Genomic DNA, 21,924 nt, shown 5'->3' on the forward strand with positions numbered 1-21,924 from the left:
TATGGAGTGTTAATACTCGTCAAGAAATTTTAAAGTACTGATAGCTAATTGAACAAAAATGTCTAAATTGTATCAAATGCAAAATTGTGAGAAATGATTAAATAGCTTAAATGATAAAAGAAAGAGGGTTTAAAAGGCAAATAGACCCAAGGTCTATTTGGGCTGGACGGCAAGAGCATAAAATCACTAAGAAAATAAGGGCAAAATTGGAAAATTGCAAAATTTACTTAATAAAGCTAGGACTAAAGTGGAATTATCTAGATTTCTCTTTATTTTTCTGCATTCTCATCAGCAAAAACACCATGGAAGAGTTCCCTTAAGCTGGTTTTTCATATTTTTACTGCAAGTAAGTTCAATTCTTGATTATTTCTTGAAATTTTTGTGTTTTTGTGACTTTTACAACTAGGTCCATTTGTTGAATTCATTAGTTCTTGATTCTATGAAAGAAATTGAAAGTTTCTATGAATATGTGATGGAAGTATATGATGATTTGATATAGAATTAGAGCTTTAAATTGTTTATGCTGATTTTATTGAAAGAATTTAATAGAAAGTGAATGTTTAGGACCTAAATTGTAAAAGTGGTTGAAGTTAGAGTTTTATGTGGAAATTCTAAATTTCAATAGTTATGAAATAACTTATAATGTCTAGGAAAAGTATTAATTGAAAAAATTAGTTTAATTGAAGGGTTAATTAAGTAAGGACTGAATTGTATGAACTGTGAAATTTGGGGCAAAATGAAAATCAACATTTTACACTAAAATAGTTTTGGACAGTAGCAATAGTCTAACTTTGAAAAATCTCCAAAAATTTTAGAAATATAATTAGAGGATGAATAAAATATGAAATTAAAGCTTATTGAGTCTAGTTTCTTATAGAAGAAAATGTGTAAGCAATGGAATTGTAAATCATGAGATATAATAAGTTTTGTGAGACAATGTCAGAATAATTTCGGGTTCCTCTGTACTGACTTTGGAAAATCATAAAAAATTGGAAAAAAATAATTAAGGGATTAAATTTATATTTTTAAAATCCTTAAAGAGTTTATTTTCAATAGAAATAAGCGGTAACACCATTCAAATCTCGTACGATGAGATAATTAATTCTTAATGAAGAAGGGTCGGAACTATCAGATAGCAGAATAGGGGCAACTTTAAAGAATAAACTGTACTTATTGGCTAAACCAAAAATTCTGAAAATTTTATGGTAATAATATAAGTAAGTCTAGTTTCAGGAAAAATTAGCGGATCTTAATTTCGAGTTCTGTAGCTTAAGATATAAATAATTTAGTGACTATAACGCAAATGGACAGTTTTGAATATACATAAGTAAATAGTGAAATGTTGTAAGCGACCGATTGCTCCGTGGATGCCAAGTATTTAAGCGTCTCTTCTGGAGCTTTAAGCAATGGCAAGACGCATTTGCATATTGTAAGCCATTGGTACAAATTGACGGTACCTTTATGTACAGTAGATATACCCATCGGCTATTGCTAGCAATCGCACAGGATGGTAGTGGAAGAATCTTTCCAATTGCGTTTGCAATAACACCGGGGGAGTCAGCTGATGACTGAGATTTCTTTCTTTCTAGGTTAAGGATGCATGTTTTCCCCCAACCTGATATATGCATTATATCGGATCGAGGCACCGGGATACTAGTTGCAATTGAGCGACAGGGAAGCCTATAGCATCGCACACACCATCGGTATTGCCTAAGGCACATTGCTTCCAACTACTACAGGCAATATCCATCTAAAGGTGAACGACGGCAAGTGGCCAACATGGGTATTAAACTTTATCTCTATTAATATAATTTCGTTTGAATATTGAATTTATTTTAAATGAAAAAGTGGTATGTAATTTTCGCTATCAACTTATATTGGCAGGGTATGAGATAAGCAAGGACCGTTTTTATGAGATATTGGCAGTTTTCCATTCAATTAACGAAGAGGGCCATGACTACCTATATACCTTTCGAACAGTGGACACAAGCATACGACGGCGGCTTACAATATGATCACATGACCTCAAACTTGGCCGAATGTATAAATTCCATTCTGAAAGGAACACGTCATTTACCGATAACATCAGTTGTGCGAAAGACATATTTTCATTTAGCGGCACTATTTCCGAAACGAGCAGCGAGTTATGTAGGCCAAATGCAGGGAGGCCATGTATGGTGCGCAAAGGTATTGCAAGAAATTAACAAGGCGAAGGCACGGGCGAACACTATGCACACAGTGTGTCACGATTGAGACAACTTATGGTTTCGTGTGACAGAGTTTGACAAACCGCACCAAGGTATTACTGGCGGGCAATATCGTGTACACTTAAGAAATAGGACTTGCGATTGTGGGAGGTTTGACGCACTTCGTTATCCATGCACTCATGTAATTGTAGCTTGTCAAAATCTTCGTCTGGATCCAATGAGCTATGTCGACGACGTGTACAAATTGGAATACATGTACAACGTGTGGAGACACATATTCCCACCGGTCCCAGATGAGCATAAGTGGCCCTCTGTATCGCTTGCTCCGTTTAAGCTGTTACCGGATAGAGAGTTACAGCGTAAACCAAAGGGTCGGCCTTGCTCGACTAGAATATGCAACAATATGGATATCCGAGAAACAACCAATCAACAGAAGTTATGTGGATGGTGTAGGAACCCAGGCCATACAAGTAGATCATGTCCAAATCGCAATAGTTGATAGTTGTTGTAATTGTCAATATGTTGTATTATTTATATTTTATTACATGAAATAATATAAAAATATTTAAAATGTTGCTTTATTTAAAATAATTTTCATTTTATTAAAAATATAAAAATAAATTATAATTACTTTATTTAAAACAACCTTTTATCTAATTACATGAAATAATATAAAAATATTCAAAATGTTGCCTTATTTAAAATAATTTTCATTTTATTAAAAATATAAAAGTAAATTACAATTACTTTATTTAAAACAACATTTTATCTAATTACATGAAATAATATAAAAAGATTCAAAATGCTTGTACAAATATATTAAAATAAAAATCAATGTCCGTGCCGGTGGGATTTAGTGTCACGTGGAGGTCGTCGACGGTTACGCGTTGGATTCCTCCTTTGTCCAGTTTCTGACGAGGGTTGTGCTTGCTCCGGCGAGGACTCTGGTTGTGGGTGTTGGGAGGATGACCCGCATTGATAGAATAGTAACTGTGGAGGTGTTTGCATCATTAATGGTGGATGAGTTTGAAACCCATAAGGTGATGGGGATTGGTAAAAAAGAATAGCTCCCCGACGGCCCCTCTTGTGAACCCTCGTGCGACGGCTGCCTATAGATCAACGGTCCACTCGGAGTAATCGGAAATGGAGATGAACCGGGCCATGCATTCCAACCTGCCATAGGACTAAAAAAAGGAAACATATAAGGGCTAGGATACATAAAAGGGCTAGGATACGTACCTGACATCATTTGAAGAGGCTGTGTTGTGGGTGTCGACGGTTGAACTGTTGGGCTCGGTGACTGTGTAGGTCCTGTTGCTGGGCCGAGTGATTGTGTGGGCACTGTTGATGGGCCTGCGTCGTCGTCTCTTCTTCTAGGATTTAAAGGGCCACGTCGTTCCCTTTGGACACGCAATTGCCGCTGCCTCTCCTCTTCTGACAGTAAATATGGCTTGTAATGGGTCCTAAACCATGGCATGTATTCCGGCACGCACGCCAACTCTGGAACGATGATCGGTTCCCGAGTAGGTATATAATCATACCGATCTTCCCACGTTTGGATATAGTGTGACCAGAATCTCGGCCAATCTGTATGCAATTGCCGTAAGTCGATTTTGTGATGATCATCCAACACCTCAGGTGCCACAGGAATTGATTGTCGGAATCCAAATTGTCGTAATACTCTGTTTGATTGGTGCATCTCCACAATAGCAAAGTTGACCAATGGGACCTTCACGTGCCAAGCGTTCGGATTTTGCAAGTATTCATCCGGAATTACTGCCCGAATTGCCGGATCCTTATATGGTGTCCATTGAAACTATATAAAAATGATGGAAATATTAGTTAAATAAAAAATACTAAATACTAAATACGAATCCACTATTTTATTATGTATGTATATATATATTTTTAATACTTACTTGTGCTTCCGATCGTTGATCTAATAGAAGCCGTATATCTTCAAGACAGGTAGGTAATCGAGCATAACTTGCCGAATGGTTCCATCTAATTAAATAAATTTTTAGCATACGATTATATTTTAAATCTACGTAATAATTGTAAAATCTAATATAAAATTTACCTCGTTATGAGTGGGAATGTATATGGGTGGTCCACTTGAGGACGTAAAAATGGAAAGCGAAACCGTGCCCATGATTGCAGTAGTGATAGACAACCTCCGATTTTCGTTTTATTCGGTCGCGTAGCCCCGCACATCTCCCGGTACAGTGTTGCCAACACGGCAGACCCCCAAGTAAATTCACCAGCTGCTCTAAAATCAACGAGTTTCAGCAGCCATCTCAGATGTACAATGTTTCGTGACAAGTCCAGCATCAGATAACCTCCAATTATTTGAAGAATGTATGCTCGAACATATTGAATTTTTTCTAGTTCGGTAGAATCATCATCCAGCTCCGGAAATGTGTCTCGTAACCAGCCCATCTCGATCCGACCTCTGTTAATATTGTCCAGAATAGCACCTAAAAGCTCGTAGCATACTGCTCCCCAATCAGCAGAATGAACAGACCCAGTGACTGCGTCCCCGTCCACCGGCAACCCTAATTGCAAATGCACGTCTTCCAAAGTGATAGTGCACTCTCCACATGGAAGATGAAATGTGTGCGTCTAGGGTCTCCACCTTTCTATCAACGCACTAATAAGTTTCGGGTCCAACTTGCACCCCCGGCCTATCATCACCACGTGCCAAAAACCCGCTTCCCGTAGGTAATCCTCTATCAACGGTGATGGAGGACCAGTCATGTTACGGATATAGCATTGCAATATCCGATTTACAGACTTTTATAAGAAATAATAAAATAAAAATTATTTAAATTTGCATAAATGACAGAAATCTTAAATAATATTTAAATATTAAATTTAACACTTACCATTTGCATTTGTTCAACGGATATATGTTTATCATTGAAGCGAATTAGTTCTCCGACCATCAACGGATATATGTTTATCATTGAAGCGAATTAGTTCTCCGACCATTGCTAACATGATCAAATTTTTTTATTTTAAAAAATAAATCTAGAAAAAATAAAATTAGAGCTTTTTTGGAAAAAATTAACGAGAGTTTTGAGAGGAATTTAAGAGAAATTTGAGAGATTTGAGAGGAATTTGAGAGAATATTGAAAGATTGAAGATTGAAAGGATTTAAGTGTGAAAAAAATTAAAGAGGTGGGGGGGTTTTATAGTTTTTTTTTGGACCGTTGGGGGGTTACCAACGGTCAAAAAAGTAGCCGTTGCTACTGTTCAAACACGGGGAAAGCGCTTCCTTAAGGAAGTGTTTTCCTGCTTTTTCCCCTGACAACGCACTGACATGGACGCGTTTTGTAAAAACTGGCCCATTCCGGTTAATAATTTCTGACATGGCCCATTTCGGTAAATTTAAAAAAAAAACGGGGCTTTTATTAGTAATTTGCCCATGAGTTTCGCTTTTATTTCACTCTTGCTAACTTCCCGCGAAGGTAAAAATATTAAATATGTTAATACTTACGTTATATTTGAAATTGATCTTTTCGGTTAAAAAAAATATTTATTTGTATAATTAAAAATTAACGTAATTGACCAAATAATTAGTCAATTACATGTAGCGTGCCATATTTGTCCCACACTGATGTAATAGACCAGTTTTTAACAACAGAAATAGATGAAATTTGTAACAGAATAATTAATTTATTCTTTGATCTAATATAAATAGATTAATTTATTCATATTTTTAGTAGATAAGACAAAATATAATTTTAACTCTTAATAAAAAAGCTTATGATATTTTTACTACTAAAAGCAATAGTGGATTTAGGGGATTTGTATGTGCTTTACCCTTTAAAATAAAAACTTTTTTATTAGGCTTTTTATAATTTATAAAATTTTAAATTAATAATAATAAAATTATATTTAAACCCTAAAAATTATCAAAAATTAATTTAATTATTTAAAATTTTAAAAATAAAGACTATTAAAATAATAAAATTAACATTTTATTACTATAAAAATATATAATTTAATTTAGACTCTTAATTTTTTTTTTAACCTCGCTAAAAGTAAATTTTTTTTATTAAATTTAAAATGTACAAAAACTGAAAGGACTTAAGAGTATTTTTCAGCCATTAGAAAAATGTGAGGGGACAGGACATTTTTTTATTTAATCGTATAACCAAAAATAAGTTGTTGTTTTTCTCTTTAATTGTTGAATTAGGTGAAAGGGATATGGATATTCCAAATGCTTTGGAATTATACCAAGTGTCATAAATCAATGTGATTCCAGTCGTCCACTTCGGCTCGGCTTTGTGGCTGTGCTTTTGAAGCTATTTTGGAAGGCTTCCTTTATCTTTTCTTTTCGCTAAAAAAGTATTTTTAAAAGAATAGATTAGATTTGTTGTATATTTTAAGAAAAACAATAATAAAAAGAAATCGATACCTTCAGCTTTCTTTATAATAACTTATTCATTTAAAATTTACCTGTTATAGAGGAGTAGTTATTATATAGGAGGATAATTGCTGTACAATTACTATAAGATCTATATTATATTGTGAACTTTCGTTAAATAAAAAATAAGAATTATATTCAAGAAAAAAAAAGTAGAATCAAATCAATAAAATTAAAAAATATATGAAAGTGCATGTATTATTACATTCATGCATCTTTTATTTTACATGATTTTGCATGATTAATTGTAAAATTAATAAATCTAACAAGTTTAATTAATCAATAATTTATCAAATTAAATTAATTAACCATTCTTAACTAGTGAAGTAAAAAGAGGAAGAAGACGATGATTGAACGGGGAAAAAATGAGTGAAGGTTGGTGAATAGTTTCAATTTTGAAGATAGTTAGGAATCTAAAAGGAGAAATGTGTACATGAGTCAATATGGATTGTTTGCATAGCCCTTTTATGGTAGAGAACAAGTTTAGCCACGTGTCTTGAGGTTATCAACATGAATGTTTGATTTTATATCATTGGCAGTAAAAGTAATGTTACGTTTTATCCTAAGACGTTTTAGAATGACTAGTAATTGATGCTCCTTTCTAAAGTTCACCGAATTGATGTTCGCAAACTAACCCCAGTTTTGCAGTGAGAGATACGTGTTTAGCTCTCTATAAATACGCTTTGAGGTTCTTGAAGAATACTGTAAGGTCCGCAAGACTCACTACACAAGGTATAACAACCATAAGTTACTAAATTCAAGTAATCAATTTATAAGTTTACGATGTTTTAAATTCATAGTAGAATTTAATTAGGGAACTTAATATTTTATTGGTTTGATATATTTAACTACCACTCATTGATTATTTTCTTTTCATAAATTATGATTAATAGTTTTCTTCAAATGAATTTTTAATAATTTTGTCGAAATAATATTTTAATTAATAAATGATAATTAATAAGTTTACTTCTATGAAATATTATTTAAAATTTTAAAATATTAAAGGTGTTGAAGATTAAAAAATTGTTTAAAAAATGGTTAAATTGAATATTAGACAATTGGGGAGTGATTAAAACTCAAAAATATTCCATTTAGGTTTAACAATGGGGCAAGGCATTATTTTTAAAATTTAGAGATTTCATTTAATATAAAAGTGTTTATGGGTTAGGTTGAGTTTGGTTTGAGTAGAGTTACTCTATGGTTTAATAAATTATGTTTGTTTAAGTTCAACTCAACTTGAAATATAAAATTTAAATTTTGCTCAAGTATACTTAAATTTGTAAATGGTTAATTTAAGCTCATTTTAAGTTTATCCATATTCTAAAAATATGTTATGATATTTTTAGTTTGATATGTAATAATTTTTTATATTTTTATTTCATTAAAGTTTTAAACATAGATAAATTAACATATTTTTTAATGCTTACATTGTAATGGAAAATATTATTTTAAAATTAAATTTTATTTGTTATAAATTATATAATATATAAAAATACAATAAAATAAAATATTTTAATACTAAAAACGGGTTGGGTTGGAATCAACTCAGACAATAATTTTTTTTATCAAACTCAAAAATTAAATTTAATATTATTGTCCTAATAATATAGAGAAAATTGATTGTATGATAAATTGGAATGGTCAAACATTGTGATTCATTAAACAATGTAATTCCACTTTCGCCAGAAACCTTTATTCAGCCGCTTTTTACTTATAAAATTTTGATTTAAATTGAGACAACCATGGATATAAAAATAGAATACTTAAATTTATTAATTTAGTTGTTTTGGCCATCAAACGGAATGGTTAAATTTATTTGATAATTCATTTAATTAGTAAAAAAATGAATTTAATCCTTATTACTCGATTATTTACCTCTGAAATAAATAAAAACTCTCAGTGTTAATTAAATAAAAAAATTATATGAAATCTTAGAAAGAAAATTACAAATTACATCTATCGAAACTTATATTAAAATTTCAAAATGAATTCAAAACCTTAATAAGCTGTGTGTCTCGTTTTCACCGTCGCACAAATTCTAGCTCCTGTGAGTTCCAATTTCGAAGTGCCAACCTTAGGCTTTACGCGGCTTCGGCTTATAGCGGCAACTAAAAGCCGAAAACTCACACAGGAAAAAGGCCAGGTGTCAGTACTTCACTCGTTTATAGAATTAAATAATCCGAAAGAATACTGAGAAAATATTTAAAGAAAGTAAAAAAGTAACCTCTCTTCTCTTCCGAAAGGAATATATAAAACCCAAAATATTTATTAAATAGAAAAAGAAACCGACGGATATTCTCACCACTTCCCTCCGAATATTCTTCATTTTCAGTTATATTTACCCTTCTTCTCCCTCCCCCACCCCCTTCCTCCCGTTATCAGTCTCACCCTCGTTTCGTTCTCTCATTTTTCTCACTTACCGAGCACAGAGTTTTTTTCCATGAAATTCGGGAAGAGCCTTAGTAGCCAGATCGAGGAGACGTTGCCTGAATGGCGGGACAAGTTCCTTTCATATAAGGAGCTTAAGAAAAAAGTTAAGCTCATTCAACGTAACTCCGGTGAGAGACCGAATAAACGGCTTAGGCTGGATCAAAATTCTGGAGACGTTGTCTATGCTGGAGATAATGTCGGCGACGGAGATGGTATGTCGAGAGAGGAGACCGATTTTCTTAATCTGTTGGAAGATGAGCTCGAGAAATTCAACACGTTTTTCATTGAGAAAGAGGAAGAATACATCATTAGATTGAAGGTAATTTCAACTCTGATTTGATTTCCATCTGTTTGATTGATTTGTAAGAAAATTTCTCTTCTTTTCTTTCTCCTTTCCCGGTTCACAAGTAGGGATGTAAGATTTATTAACAGAGCCAAGACAAAACGACGTTTTGTTTAAATAATAGCAGATTTTCTTTCTTTTCTTTTGAAATTCTTTTTCCTTTGTCCGTAACGAGTCCGTTAAACTGTGTAAAACTTTTCTTGCTTGTCAAACTTGCGTGATAATTTCTTCCACAACCATTGCACATATATTACAGAATTGTTGAAAGTCATTTTTCTTGTAATGTATACTTGAAATGTAATTTAATTATAATTATTTACTTGCTTGGAATTCGTTGGCTTACTGGAATAGAATATTTGAGGGATTAAGATTAGAAAGAATACTGTAAAACTTATTTGATTTAGTGAAGATTTGGTTACTTCGATTGCGATGTAAAGATTCCAAAGTTCCAGACGCAATGCTTTTTAATTTTATTCGTTGTGTAAAGTTTGTGCTTATTTGATGAGTCATTTCGGTTGGAGATGCAGGACTTACAAGACAACGTGGCAAAAGCAAAGGATTCTGATGAAACGATGATAAAGATAAGGAAGGATATAGTGGACTTCCATGGCGAGATGGTTTTATTAGAAAATTATAGCGCCCTTAATTACACAGGTACTTATGCTTTTCTTATTCCCTACCTCTCTACTTTATTTAATCAAATAAATATTTGCCACTTGCCTTGTTTCAATGATTTACATAATTGATAGAACACCATTTTAGCCGGCCGAATGAGTTGTTTAGGAAAATTATTATTACGTATTATAGCAACTTGCAAGCTCCTGTTCTAGGGAAAATGACTTTATTCCATGATCAAAAAGGAAAAAAGAATTATTTTATCCTCCATGCTTTTCCTTTTGACATCAATATATTCTGCCAGACTACTTATCCACATCCATTCTTCAATTAAACATTAAATGTTCACCATTTCTTTAAATGGCCCCGTTTCAGTGTAGTGGGAGCATTTGCTACAGCATGTGCTGCCACTATTATAGATTTATGCCAGTCTAGTTCTGAATTTCATTTCTCCCAACGTTTATATGGGAAAACCTTTGGTGATGGTTTGTAATTCGCAAAAGGAGTTATGCTGATCATATTTGTTCTATTTGACACAATACTTAAAATTTCTCATAGTTTCTTTTTAATTCATAAATAGAAGAATAATATGATTCAGCGTACTTAAACCTATGTTCTCTTGCATTGATAATATTGCCCATATCAATCGAGCTATGACTAAATCGACCACCCTAGTTAAAATTTGAAATTTAGTTTTCTTATTTATTCTATTTTTAAAATTTAAAAATGTAAGTTCAATTGTTAATCATATTAAAATTCTTTTATTAAATTTACATTCGTTATTATAATTTTTTTGTTATATGGTTACAAAGTGATTTTTTTTAAAAATTTAATAGAAAATTTTTAACGGTTTTAACTATTAGATTTGAATTTTGTTATATGAAGAATATAGATATTAAATTTATGAAAATAAAAATGGAGTAAATTTTAAATGTATAGGATTATAAAAGAACTTGAAGCATATATTAACTATAAGTTTGTAATTTTGTAAAGGAACAAGACTATAATCGAAATAAACTAGTTATTTATTGGCAACATTTGAATTATTTCTTAATGTATCAAGGGATAAATCATTAACACATTATGCAATGAACAGGATTGGCGAAAATACTCAAGAAGTACGACAAAAGAACTGGTGCATTGATCCGCTCGCCTTTCATTCAAAGGGTGTTGCAACAACCCTTCTACGCCACGGACTTGCTTTACAAGCTGGTGAAAGAGTGCGAGGCGATGCTGGAACACGTCTTCCCCAAGAAAGAAAAACCGGATTCAATTGAAGCAAAGAATGTGGAGAGCTTATACATGAAAAGCACAATATCAGCATTGCGGGCATTGAAGGAAATCCGTAGTGGAAGCTCAACTGTTAGCGTTTTCTCATTGCCTCCACTGCAAAGTAACGGATTGGAGGAGACATGGAAAATGATTCCCGTTCTCGAACAAGCAGCCAAGTAGGTGAATTTGTGGTTAAAAATTATAACCTTATATTTTTGGGTCTTTACTTTTTAACTTCTCTAAATTTTCACACGCTTTTATAATGCAAGTCTTAGATACTAGTACTAACAAATGTAAATCCTATATTAATTGAAGGCACGGTTTGGTATAATCATCAATTATTGTTGAAATGTTTATACACTAGTGAGACGCTTATTCTTACGAGAGCTACATTAGGAACTTGTTATTTCTTTATCATTTTAAGTTCCAATTGGATGGAAAATATTAACAACTCGGTTAAGATCGACAAAATGTGATCAAACATTTCGATAAAAAAAGTTATGCCATATTCGAAGGAAAAATATTTGAGAAATCAAAAATTGATTTGAATTGAAGTAATTAGACGTTTTATGAAATATATAATAAAATATTGCTATTATTTATATTGAACTTAATTGTTTTTTTATTTAATTTGTAATTTAATATAATTTTTATTTGTACAGTGAATATTATTTTAAAGGTTATTATTCTATCCACTGGTACAGGAGTTTTTAACTCTATAATTTAATATAATTTTTATATGTACAATGAATAAATATAACGTGTTTGTTTTAATATGATTTTATTTTTTTAATATTTGTTTAGTACAAATTACAGTATTTTTAACTCCAATAATTTTCTAAAAAATAACTTAAATTTTTATATAAAAAGTATTTTTTAAATATTATATAAAATTTATTAATTATTTTTTATTTACTCGAAGTTATTATTAAAAATCGAAAATTAAATTGATTCAAAATTTTCTATTAAACCCAACTCATCCTTACAAGGAACAAAAGGGAATCGATTCGATTTAAAGTCAAACCTAAATCCTACCCAATTTACAAACTCAATTACAAAATCAGACCCAAAACTAAGCCCAAATAATAAAAACCCTAGCCCAATACAACTAAACTTATTTAAAAAAAAAAACAGACAAAACCCTAACCACCTTGCCTCCCACTTGCACCTATTCCACCACCTTGCCTCTCATTTACACCTACACTATCAAATGGAGAAGAGACATAGAATGATAAGAAATGTATGTAAGATGGCTATAAAAGCAAAACCAAAAGTCCATTGTAAGAAAAAAAAAAGAGGAGGAAAGAATTGTATTTTTGAAAGGGTTTTTTTTGATAAAAAAAAAGAGAAGAATGTAAAAACAAAAGGTTTGCAAGCAAATCTGAAATAAAAAAAGCGAGTATTGAAGAAGAAAAGATTCAAACGCGTTAAGGTTTTTATTTCTTTTTTCCTTTTATTTTCACTTTTTTTGTACATATAAACATTTTTCTTTTTTTTTCTTTCAAAATAGTATACATATATTTAGATATAAAAATAAAAAAGAAAACAAAAAATAATACATTTTTTAAATTCCGGTGGCCGGCAATGGCGGCAAAGACGGCGGACGGCGCCGGTCCGGCGCCTGGGTACTGATCGGACCATGGCCGGAATGGGGAAAGAGGAAAAGAGTTGAGAGCTTTGTTTTATTTTTTTGTTTTTACTATTATTTATATTATTATTATTTCTCATGTATATATTATTATTTATATTATTATTATATTATATATACCCTCTCCATATTTATTTATATTATTACTATCATTATTGTTACTTCTATTGTTTTTTATTTCAGACCACTATTATTATATATATGTATTATTGTTTGTATTATTATTATTATCACCCCTATTGTTATTACTTTACTTTTGTATTCTAATATGTTATTAATATTACTCATATTTTCATTATTTTTACTATTACTATTATTATATATTAGTGTATATTTTTATGTATATATATATTTATATATAGTATTGTTTTTTTATTACTTTAATTTAATATTTTTATTATATTTGCTTTTTATATTTCTATATTTATTATTATTATATAGTAGTGTGTATTTTTATTATATACATATATATTTTTATATATAGTATTATTATTTACTTTACTTTAATATCATTATTATTATCATTATATCCAACCCAATAATAATTCTTTCGTAAAAGTAATATTCCGTATTTGGTAATTCGAGACAATCGTGCCCTAACTTATTGAGTTTCGATTTTTCTCCTTTAACCTAAATAACGGAATACTCTTTTAAATCGCGACATGAGTTTTGAAAAATGCTTATTATCGGAGATACGAGGTGTTGTGTCCTAACTTACAGGGTATGACATTTTGTTACCTCGAAATAAGATTTTTGCAAGTAAAGACAATATTCGGTGTTCAGAAATTCGAGGAAACGTGCCCTAACTTACTAGGTTTCGATTTTCCTCGTTCACATTAACTAACTGAATAACCTTTTGAAATACACGAATTTTTTATATAAAAGGCAAGCTCACTCTCGAAAATTCAAGATGCCGTGTCCTAATTTACTGGATGTGACATTTTATATTGTGAGACGAGAAGGTCTTTAACATTTGAGCATTTTCTTTACAAAGAGGGATCTTATTTTAAATTCTTTCAAGTTTTCAAATTTTCGACACTAAGACACTAATTAATCAACTAGGTACAAATTTTGGGCGTATCGAGGGTGCTAATCCTTCCTCGTGCATAACCGACTCCCGAACTCATTTTCTGATTTTTGTAGACTAAAAATTATCATTTTAGTAAATCTTAACTTTTATTAAAATGATTAATTTAAGGTGATCCGATCACATTTTATCAAAAAAGATTGGTGGCGACTCCTCTATTCGTTTTCATTTCTAAAAATCTAAGTCGATTTCCGTTTTTTTAAAAAAAAATGGTTTATAACAAAATCCTTAACTAAAATTCAAACACAGGCAACACATTTGAGATTTGTACAATCAAACAAATCTTTTATAAATTAAAAATTGTCCAACAATTCATCTTAGAGGGGTATTTGGGAGGGTAACCCTCTTTCGCCGTATCTATTTATTCTTTGTGCTGAGGGATTTAGTTTTCTGCTTTGGCAAGCAGAGGCTCGGGGAACTGTGCATTGTTTTGCAGTGTGTGGGCCATCAGTTTCTCATCTTTGACTTGTCGACGACAGTTTCTTCTTTTTTAGGGACCCTCAGGAGGAAAGTCGGGCGGTGCGTCATATTCTTTAAACTTACGAGCAGGCTTCAGGGCAGGCTATCAATTATAAAAAAATCTGGACTTATGTTTAGTACTAATACTTCGGTGGCGGATGAGCAGTGTGTTCATTTTGAGCTAGGGATGGACTCCCTTCTTTTATATGGGTCGTATCTAGGTTTTCCGTCACTAATTGGTAAGAATAAAAAATAGATTTTTAGCTTTTTGAAGTAGCGTCTCGGTAAACGAATTCATTCTTGGAAGAACCAACTCCTTCCGCGGCCAGGCAAGGAAGTGGTTTTTAAAACCGTTGCCTAGGCACTTCTTGTTTATTGCATCAGTGTCTTTACACTTCCTGTTGGCATGTGTCATTAACTGCAAAGAATGATGAACTCTTTTTGGTAGGGGTCGGGGTCTTCGAATGGGCAAGGTGTGCTTGAGCCTCTTGGGATTGTCTATTTTTCCAGGGAAGTTTGGTGGTTTGGAACCTCCACTGCTTTAATATGGCCATGTTGGGGAAACAAGGTTGGCGGCTTTTGTCGAATTTGGATACTCTTCTATATCATGCATTCAAAGCTAAATATTTTCCTGATTGTGGTTTGCTTGAAACCGTAGAAGGTGGTAACCCTTTGTTTATTTGGAGGAGTGTTTATCATGCTAAGCAATTACTACTACAAGGGACTCGATGGCGGCTTGGGATGAGGTGTAATATTAAAGTTTTTAAGAATCCTTGGATTCCGAATGACAGAAATTTCTTTGTAGATTTTGCTCCTTTACTGGGTATGAAAGATTTGTGTTAAGGACCTTTTTTCAACTAGTGGTGATAGTTGGGATGAGGGCTTGGTTAAGAGTTTGTTGGCCCTTCGGATGTTCGGTAAGTTTTGGCCATTCCAATTGCCCATGTTAGTCTGGATGATTGTCTTATTTGGCATTTTAGTCGCAAGGGTATATAAGAGTTAAAGTCGGGTTATTTTGTTGTGACTAATACTTTGTCTTCCATCATGAATGAAGTGCTTTTGAAGTGGGTGACAATTGGGTGGTTCTGGCTCGAGGGTCGTTGAAGTGCAATATCGATGCTGCTATGTCCTCACCACATGGTCTTGTCCGTTTGCTATTGTTTTGTGCGATGGCTTGGGCTAGTTTACTCGAGGGTGTTTGGGTGGTTATGGACTAAGGGGGAGTCGCATATGGCCGAGTTGCTGGCTGTGCGTGAGGCCCTTTCTTGGTTGCGTGAAGAAGGCTACGATAATGTTGAACCTGAAGCCGATTGTAAGGAGGTGTTTGTGGCACTTTGTTCTTCATTATCATCACATCTTTCGGAATTTGGTGTTATAATTCAAGATTGTCAATATTTTTGCGAGTTTTTCATCGCTTGTTCTTCAAATGGGCATATCCTAATAATTATTACAATAGTAAGGATATCAACTAAACTTAATTGATGAAATTTAAAAAACAGAAAGGTCAAATTCTTATAAATAAAAATAAAAATATAATTGTAACGGTACCAACTAAACTTAATTGATGAAATTTAAAAAATAAAGAGATCAAATTCTTATAAATAAAAATAAAAAGAAAAATATAGAGGCTAAACTTCAAATTTGTGAAGCTACAGGGTCTTATGACATAATAAACCCAAAAATTATTCCGTTGCCGGGACTTGAACCCGGGTCTCTCGGGTGAGAGCCGAGTATCCTAACCACCTAGACTACAACGGATTTATGACAAATCCTACTTTTAATTTTATATATTTATTTTTGAACGAAAATGAACCTCTGCTCTTAGAAATTAGTATGTCAACCATTTATTACAGGCAGTGGCCCTGTTTATGTTTTCTCAAAAAACAAATATGCAAATGTAAGAACATCAACATCCATGTAATAGATAATTTTTAGCGAAGTTTAATAATTAATTTTTTCACTTAATTAAATCATTATTCATCGGATTCTGTAATGTTTAATCCATTTTAAAGTTTCATAATAATATATCACTAAATTCTACAATAAACTATTAAAACCACTAATTAAACTGATATCATATACCAAGTGTAATCATGTCCATCCACACATATAAATCACTCATTATATAATACCAAATTATTATTTTATCTAAAAAACGACAAATATGGCTTCTATATCACAAAATGTACATTAATTTTCATTTACCAAGAATATTTTGCAAAGTATATATTAGTCATTTTTTCTTTTACTCGCTCATCATTAAACAAAATAATGAATTGCGTACACAATGATACATAATCCTAAATTCTAATATTAAACTTTATGAATCATATCAGTGTGAATGTGAAGAAAAACATAAACAATTCAAAAAGACAGGAACATATACTTAATCCCTCAATTTTCAACTTGAACAAGAAAAACGCGTTGAGGAATAAAGGGTAAAAGCACCCAAGGATAAGAAATGCCTCTTACGTTATCATTTGCCATTTCTTGTAGCATAATTAATATGTACTTATATCCACGTATTATCGCATTAATCATTTCAATGCACTACTATTATAAACGGTCCTACACATTCCACTACAAAGATGGTGAAGAGTAGCCCATATTTGGACGAAAAGACAGGCCAATAATGCAATATAAGCAAAACCCATTATCCATATGTATTTATAAATGCTGGTGCTCTGAACCTGGTTGGCTAATTATGATTTGGTTCTTTGTTTAGGAGCAGTTGTGAAAATGGGAGCTTTTTGGTTGGTTTTTATGGTAAACATAGTGATGGTTTCGTTAGTTCAGGGCCAGGGATCAGGTTTGCAGAATGGGTTTTATTCATCTTCGTGTCCAAAGGCTGAAGCTGTTGTAAGGTCTACTGTTGAATCACACTTCAACAAAGATCCTACTATTGCTGCTGCCTTGCTTAGGCTTCATTTCCATGATTGCTTCGTTCAGGTTGCTCTGCTCTTCTCATTGAATTCTTGTATTGGAACTGATTAAATGGTGGATCAGATGATTTTTCATGCAGGGTTGCGATGGCTCGGTGCTGATCTCCGGCTCTTCTGCCGAGAGAAGCGCGTTGCCGAACCTTGGATTACGAGGATTCGAAGTCATTGATGATGCAAAAGCACAACTGGAATCTTTATGCCCTGGAATCGTCTCGTGTGCTGATTTATTAGCACTGGCAGCTCGGGATACCGTCGACTTGGTAACATTCCTGCGCCCGCACACGTACACACATAGACATGACTTTAATTCAAAATACAGTGATCTCATTAATATGTTTCCATGTCAGAGTGATGGTCCAAGTTGGACTGTTCCAACCGGAAGAAGGGATGGCAGGGTATCTTCGTCATCTCAAACCTCGAGTTACCGTCTCCACTAGAGTCCATTGCTGTTCAAAGGCAAAAATTTGCTGCAAAAGGCCTCAACGATCATGATCTTGTAACCTTAGTAGGTATACATATATATGTATATACATGTATATATAAATAATACACCATCGCCCTCTAAAATTCCAATGGTTCAATTACATGTTATGTTTACATGGCAGGGGCACATACCATAGGACAAACGGATTGCTTGTTCTTCCGGTACCGCCTATACAACTTCACAACAACCGGAAGTGCTGATCCGACGATTAACCAATCTTTCTTAACACCACTACAATCTCTTTGTCCGAGAAATAGTGACGGCTCAAAAAAGGTTGGACTAGATATAGGTAGCGAGACGAAGTTTGATGTGAGCTTCTTCAAAAACGTCCGTGACGGGAAAGGAGTGTTGGAATCGGACCAGAGGCTTTGGGGAGATGATGGCACGCGTAGGGTAGTGGAAAACTATGCAGGGAACGTAAGAGGATTGTTGGGGTTAAGGTTTGATTATGAGTTCCGTAAAGCGATGATAAAGATGAGTAGCATTGAGGTGAAAACTGGTTCCGATGGAGAGATTAGGAAGACATGTTCAAAGATCAATACGTGAATGTAGATAAATTGGTTAGCAGTAACAGAACGTAGTATTAGAATCTGAAACAAAAAATAACCGTCGCCTGAGAGATTCGAACTCTCGCGGGATGAACCCAGGTACTTAGCAGGCACACGCCTTAACCACTCGGCCAAAGCGACTTGGATGTCAAAATCTGTCCTTCCAATTTAACTATTGGTAATGCAGGAAGTGGATTTGCCATGGAATGTTTCATGTTTGTTTAAGATATTCATAGTAGAAGTGTTTGTCTGTTCGCCTTACAGCAAAAAAACTTGGTTTAAGGTTGTCTTTAACTCAGACTTGTTTATTTAGAATTGGATGTATAGATTATGTCCTTTTTTTTTGGAGAAAAAAATAACGCTAAATTAATTACATAATAATATTTAAGTAAAAGAAACACCTATATTAATAAAGGTGAGAGCCATCAAGAGAGGGACATCAAGGGTTTGTAAGTTGTCTTTTTTTATCAAGGCTTGCTTAGCTAAGCAATACGTAACTTGATTTTGTTCCCTCAGTATATAATGTAGAAACCATTGATTTTCCTGAGATAAAATATTATGAATTTGCCTAATCAAAGCTGAATTTGAAGCAGTAGAAGAGTTTTCAAGGATAGTTTTAACAACTTTCAAACTGTCAGATTGAATGATGACTTGATCGTAACCACTTTGTTGAACAAGTTTGAGACCCTAAAAAATACCTCAGAGTTCCTCATCAAAGGCCGAACATTTACGAAGAAACCGGTGATATCCAACAATCCAATTTCCATCCTTATCACGAACAATGCCCCAGTTACAGTAAATCCAAAATCCAATTATACTGCCCCATCTATGCTAAGATAGACCCGTTCCCTAGTGATATGTGCTTCGAAAGAGCGTTCAAGGCAGCCAATAAGAACTTCTCAAGACGAAGAGAAAAAACAAATCGCCAAAAAAATAACATTATTTTTAAGTTTTTGAATTGGTATATTATTCTTTTAATAATATTATTTGCATTTCACAAAAAAAAAAGACCACTTCAATCATTTGTTTTACTATTTATTATTTACTAGTAAATTGATATACATTTTTTTATGAAAAATGAAATGATGAACATAAATCTATTTATAACATTATAAAAATTAAATATCAAATTATATTAAATTAAAATATAAAAAAATTAATTCTAACCTTTTAAGTTGTACTTAAACCAGATAAGTTTCATACTTCTTATTTATTAATATTGAAAGAGATGAAATTTTTTAAGGGTTTGAGAATAGTGAAAATCCGAACTTGAATAAAAAATTAGGTAATTATTTAAAAATAAATTAGGTAATTTTTTAAAAATAAATAGTTCTTGTTAGGGGATGTCTAAGATTTGAATCTAAGATTAAGAATCAACTAACAATTTGAATTAAGACAAATCTTTTATCACTATATTAGAAAAAATATTTGGTACATTATTAAGGGAGTTTTTAAACTTCAAAGTCAGGGGTTGACAAGTGTTCTACAAAATATAATAAATTATTAAAAATATATATTTAAAAAACATATGTCAATTTTTAAGATTACTCATGAATAAAAGAAGGTACACTGTTAATGTACCAAACACATGTCGATTTTGAGAATTGTTTGGTAGAAAAAAATGAAAATGAAAGAATATGTAATGACTTATTTAGTCCTCTAACTTTACAAAAAATTCATTTTAGCTTTTTATTTATTGTTTTACCTTTTTTAGTTATTAAACTTACTTTTTTATTATCAAATCATGCCAAAATGGATGGTAAAATTAAGGGATAAATACTGAAATTATACATAAACTATGGTTTAATGTGCAATTGTATACGTGAACTTTGATTTTGTGCAATTTTATATATTAAATTTTGATTTGATCAAATTCTTGTAAATTGTTAACACAATTATTGATATAGCATCATTTTATGTTTATATATTGCATGCCTAAATAATTATATTTATCCAAAATAAAAAAGTAAAAGTATTTATTTCTTTAAATATGCATGATTAAATCAAAAATAATGTTTTAAGTATACATTTAAACCACAATTAGAGTTTCACGTGTATAATTACGCTAAAATAAAGTTCATGTATACAATTGCACATTAAATTAGAGTTCATGTATAATTTTGAGATTTATCCCCAAAATTAATGTTTTTTAACTTTGTTGATATGACATACACTTAGATTGCCATGTAAATGACACGTCAGTATTTAGTTAACTTTTTAAAATTTTAAAATTTCAAAAACTATATAAATTTTATTTTTAAAAATTAAAATTATTAAAAAGTATAAAATTATAAAAAATCATTTTTTAAATTAAAAAATTAATTAAATGTTAACATGTTATCCACGTGTATGCCACGTCAATAAAGTTAACAAATGTTAAAAATATTAGTAATTCTTCAAAAAATAACATAACGGTACAAAATTCACCCTCCACCATTTAGATTGTATTTTTGCACCAGAAAATACTAGTGTCGCTCATCTCTCTCCCTCCACCCTTAAAAAATATTTTTTTATACTGGTATCGCCCATCTCTCCCCCTCCACCTTTAAAAAACTATTTAAAAAAAACACATAATTTGTAATGATGTTTCAATTATTGTGTCAGAAAAAATCATAGTGTCGCTCATCTCTCTCCCTCCACCCTTTGAAACTGTTTCAAACACTTTATTTTGGTAAATAATGGTACTGGCATACCATTTCAATATTTAAATTTTTAATTTGTATTATACAGGTAAAAAAGCCTAATTTGGTCAATGAACTATTTAAAAATTTTTATTCAAGTCATTGGGTTGTTAAAGTTTTTTTAAAAGTTTCGCCGGTGAGCTCTAACAGATGATTTGACGATTGATATGGTGGATCAATACCCATCAATGAGTAGAATAAGATATCTTAAATCCACATCGATTTGAAGGTCAGTGTTGGAATTTGAAGAAAAAAGTTGTTTGAATTTTGGCTCACAGTTTGATGATGTCCAAAATTGTTTCAAAAAAAAAAAACTAAACTGTAGAATTGAAATGAAATCTTTCTATTGGTGAAGGGAATGGGAACATAAAAAAACCAAGTAGTATTAATTTTAACAGTCTAGTGACTTAAATGAAAACTTATGAATAGTTCAGTGATCAAATTGTAATTTTTTTAAAGTTAAGTGACCAAAATAAAAATTAACCCATGATTTAGTGTCTAATGGTGTAGTTTACTCTTAATAAAATATGATTAATAGATTTTTTATGTAAAATTTAAACATTTTATTAAAATAGTATCTTAACTATAACTTATAATTTTAGGGATTAATATCCAAAATTACCACTATACTTTAAATGGAAATTAAAAATTACTACTATACTTTACTTTGATTGATATTTGTCACCGTTCTTATGGATTAGAGAGGAATTTACCATTAAACTTTAACTTTATATTAAATTTTGTGGATTTACTTTTATTTGATTGAAATTTACTAC

The 21,924-nt window shown here is 31.8% G+C and overlaps 1 protein-coding gene, 2 non-coding genes and 1 pseudogene across 3 annotated transcripts; 2 read left to right on the forward strand and 2 right to left on the reverse strand.

The window, feature by feature from the left end:
* Positions 1–8,876: 8,876 nt before the first annotated feature.
* Positions 8,877–11,630, forward strand: LOC107907278 (SPX domain-containing protein 1). The gene is made up of 3 exons (XM_016834580.2): positions 8,877–9,388; positions 9,940–10,066; positions 11,124–11,630. The coding sequence occupies exons 1-3, from the start codon at positions 9,080–9,082 to the stop codon at positions 11,477–11,479; spliced, it is 792 nt and encodes a 263-aa protein (XP_016690069.2). The 5' UTR covers positions 8,877–9,079; the 3' UTR covers positions 11,480–11,630.
* A 4,548-nt stretch (positions 11,631–16,178) lies between these two features.
* On the reverse strand, positions 16,179–16,251 carry TRNAE-CUC (transfer RNA glutamic acid (anticodon CUC)). Its single transcript has one exon. It is a non-coding gene; the product is annotated as a tRNA-Glu (tRNA).
* Positions 16,252–17,066: 815 nt separating this feature from the next.
* On the forward strand, positions 17,067–18,964 carry LOC107907277 (peroxidase 25-like; annotated as a pseudogene).
* Positions 18,527–18,608, reverse strand: TRNAS-GCU (transfer RNA serine (anticodon GCU)). The gene has a single exon. It is a non-coding gene; the product is annotated as a tRNA-Ser (tRNA).
* Positions 18,965–21,924: the final 2,960 nt, after the last annotated feature.

Source organism: Gossypium hirsutum, chromosome A05, assembly GCF_007990345.1.
Source record: "Gossypium hirsutum isolate 1008001.06 chromosome A05, Gossypium_hirsutum_v2.1, whole genome shotgun sequence".
NCBI lineage: Eukaryota > Viridiplantae > Streptophyta > Magnoliopsida > Malvales > Malvaceae > Gossypium > Gossypium hirsutum.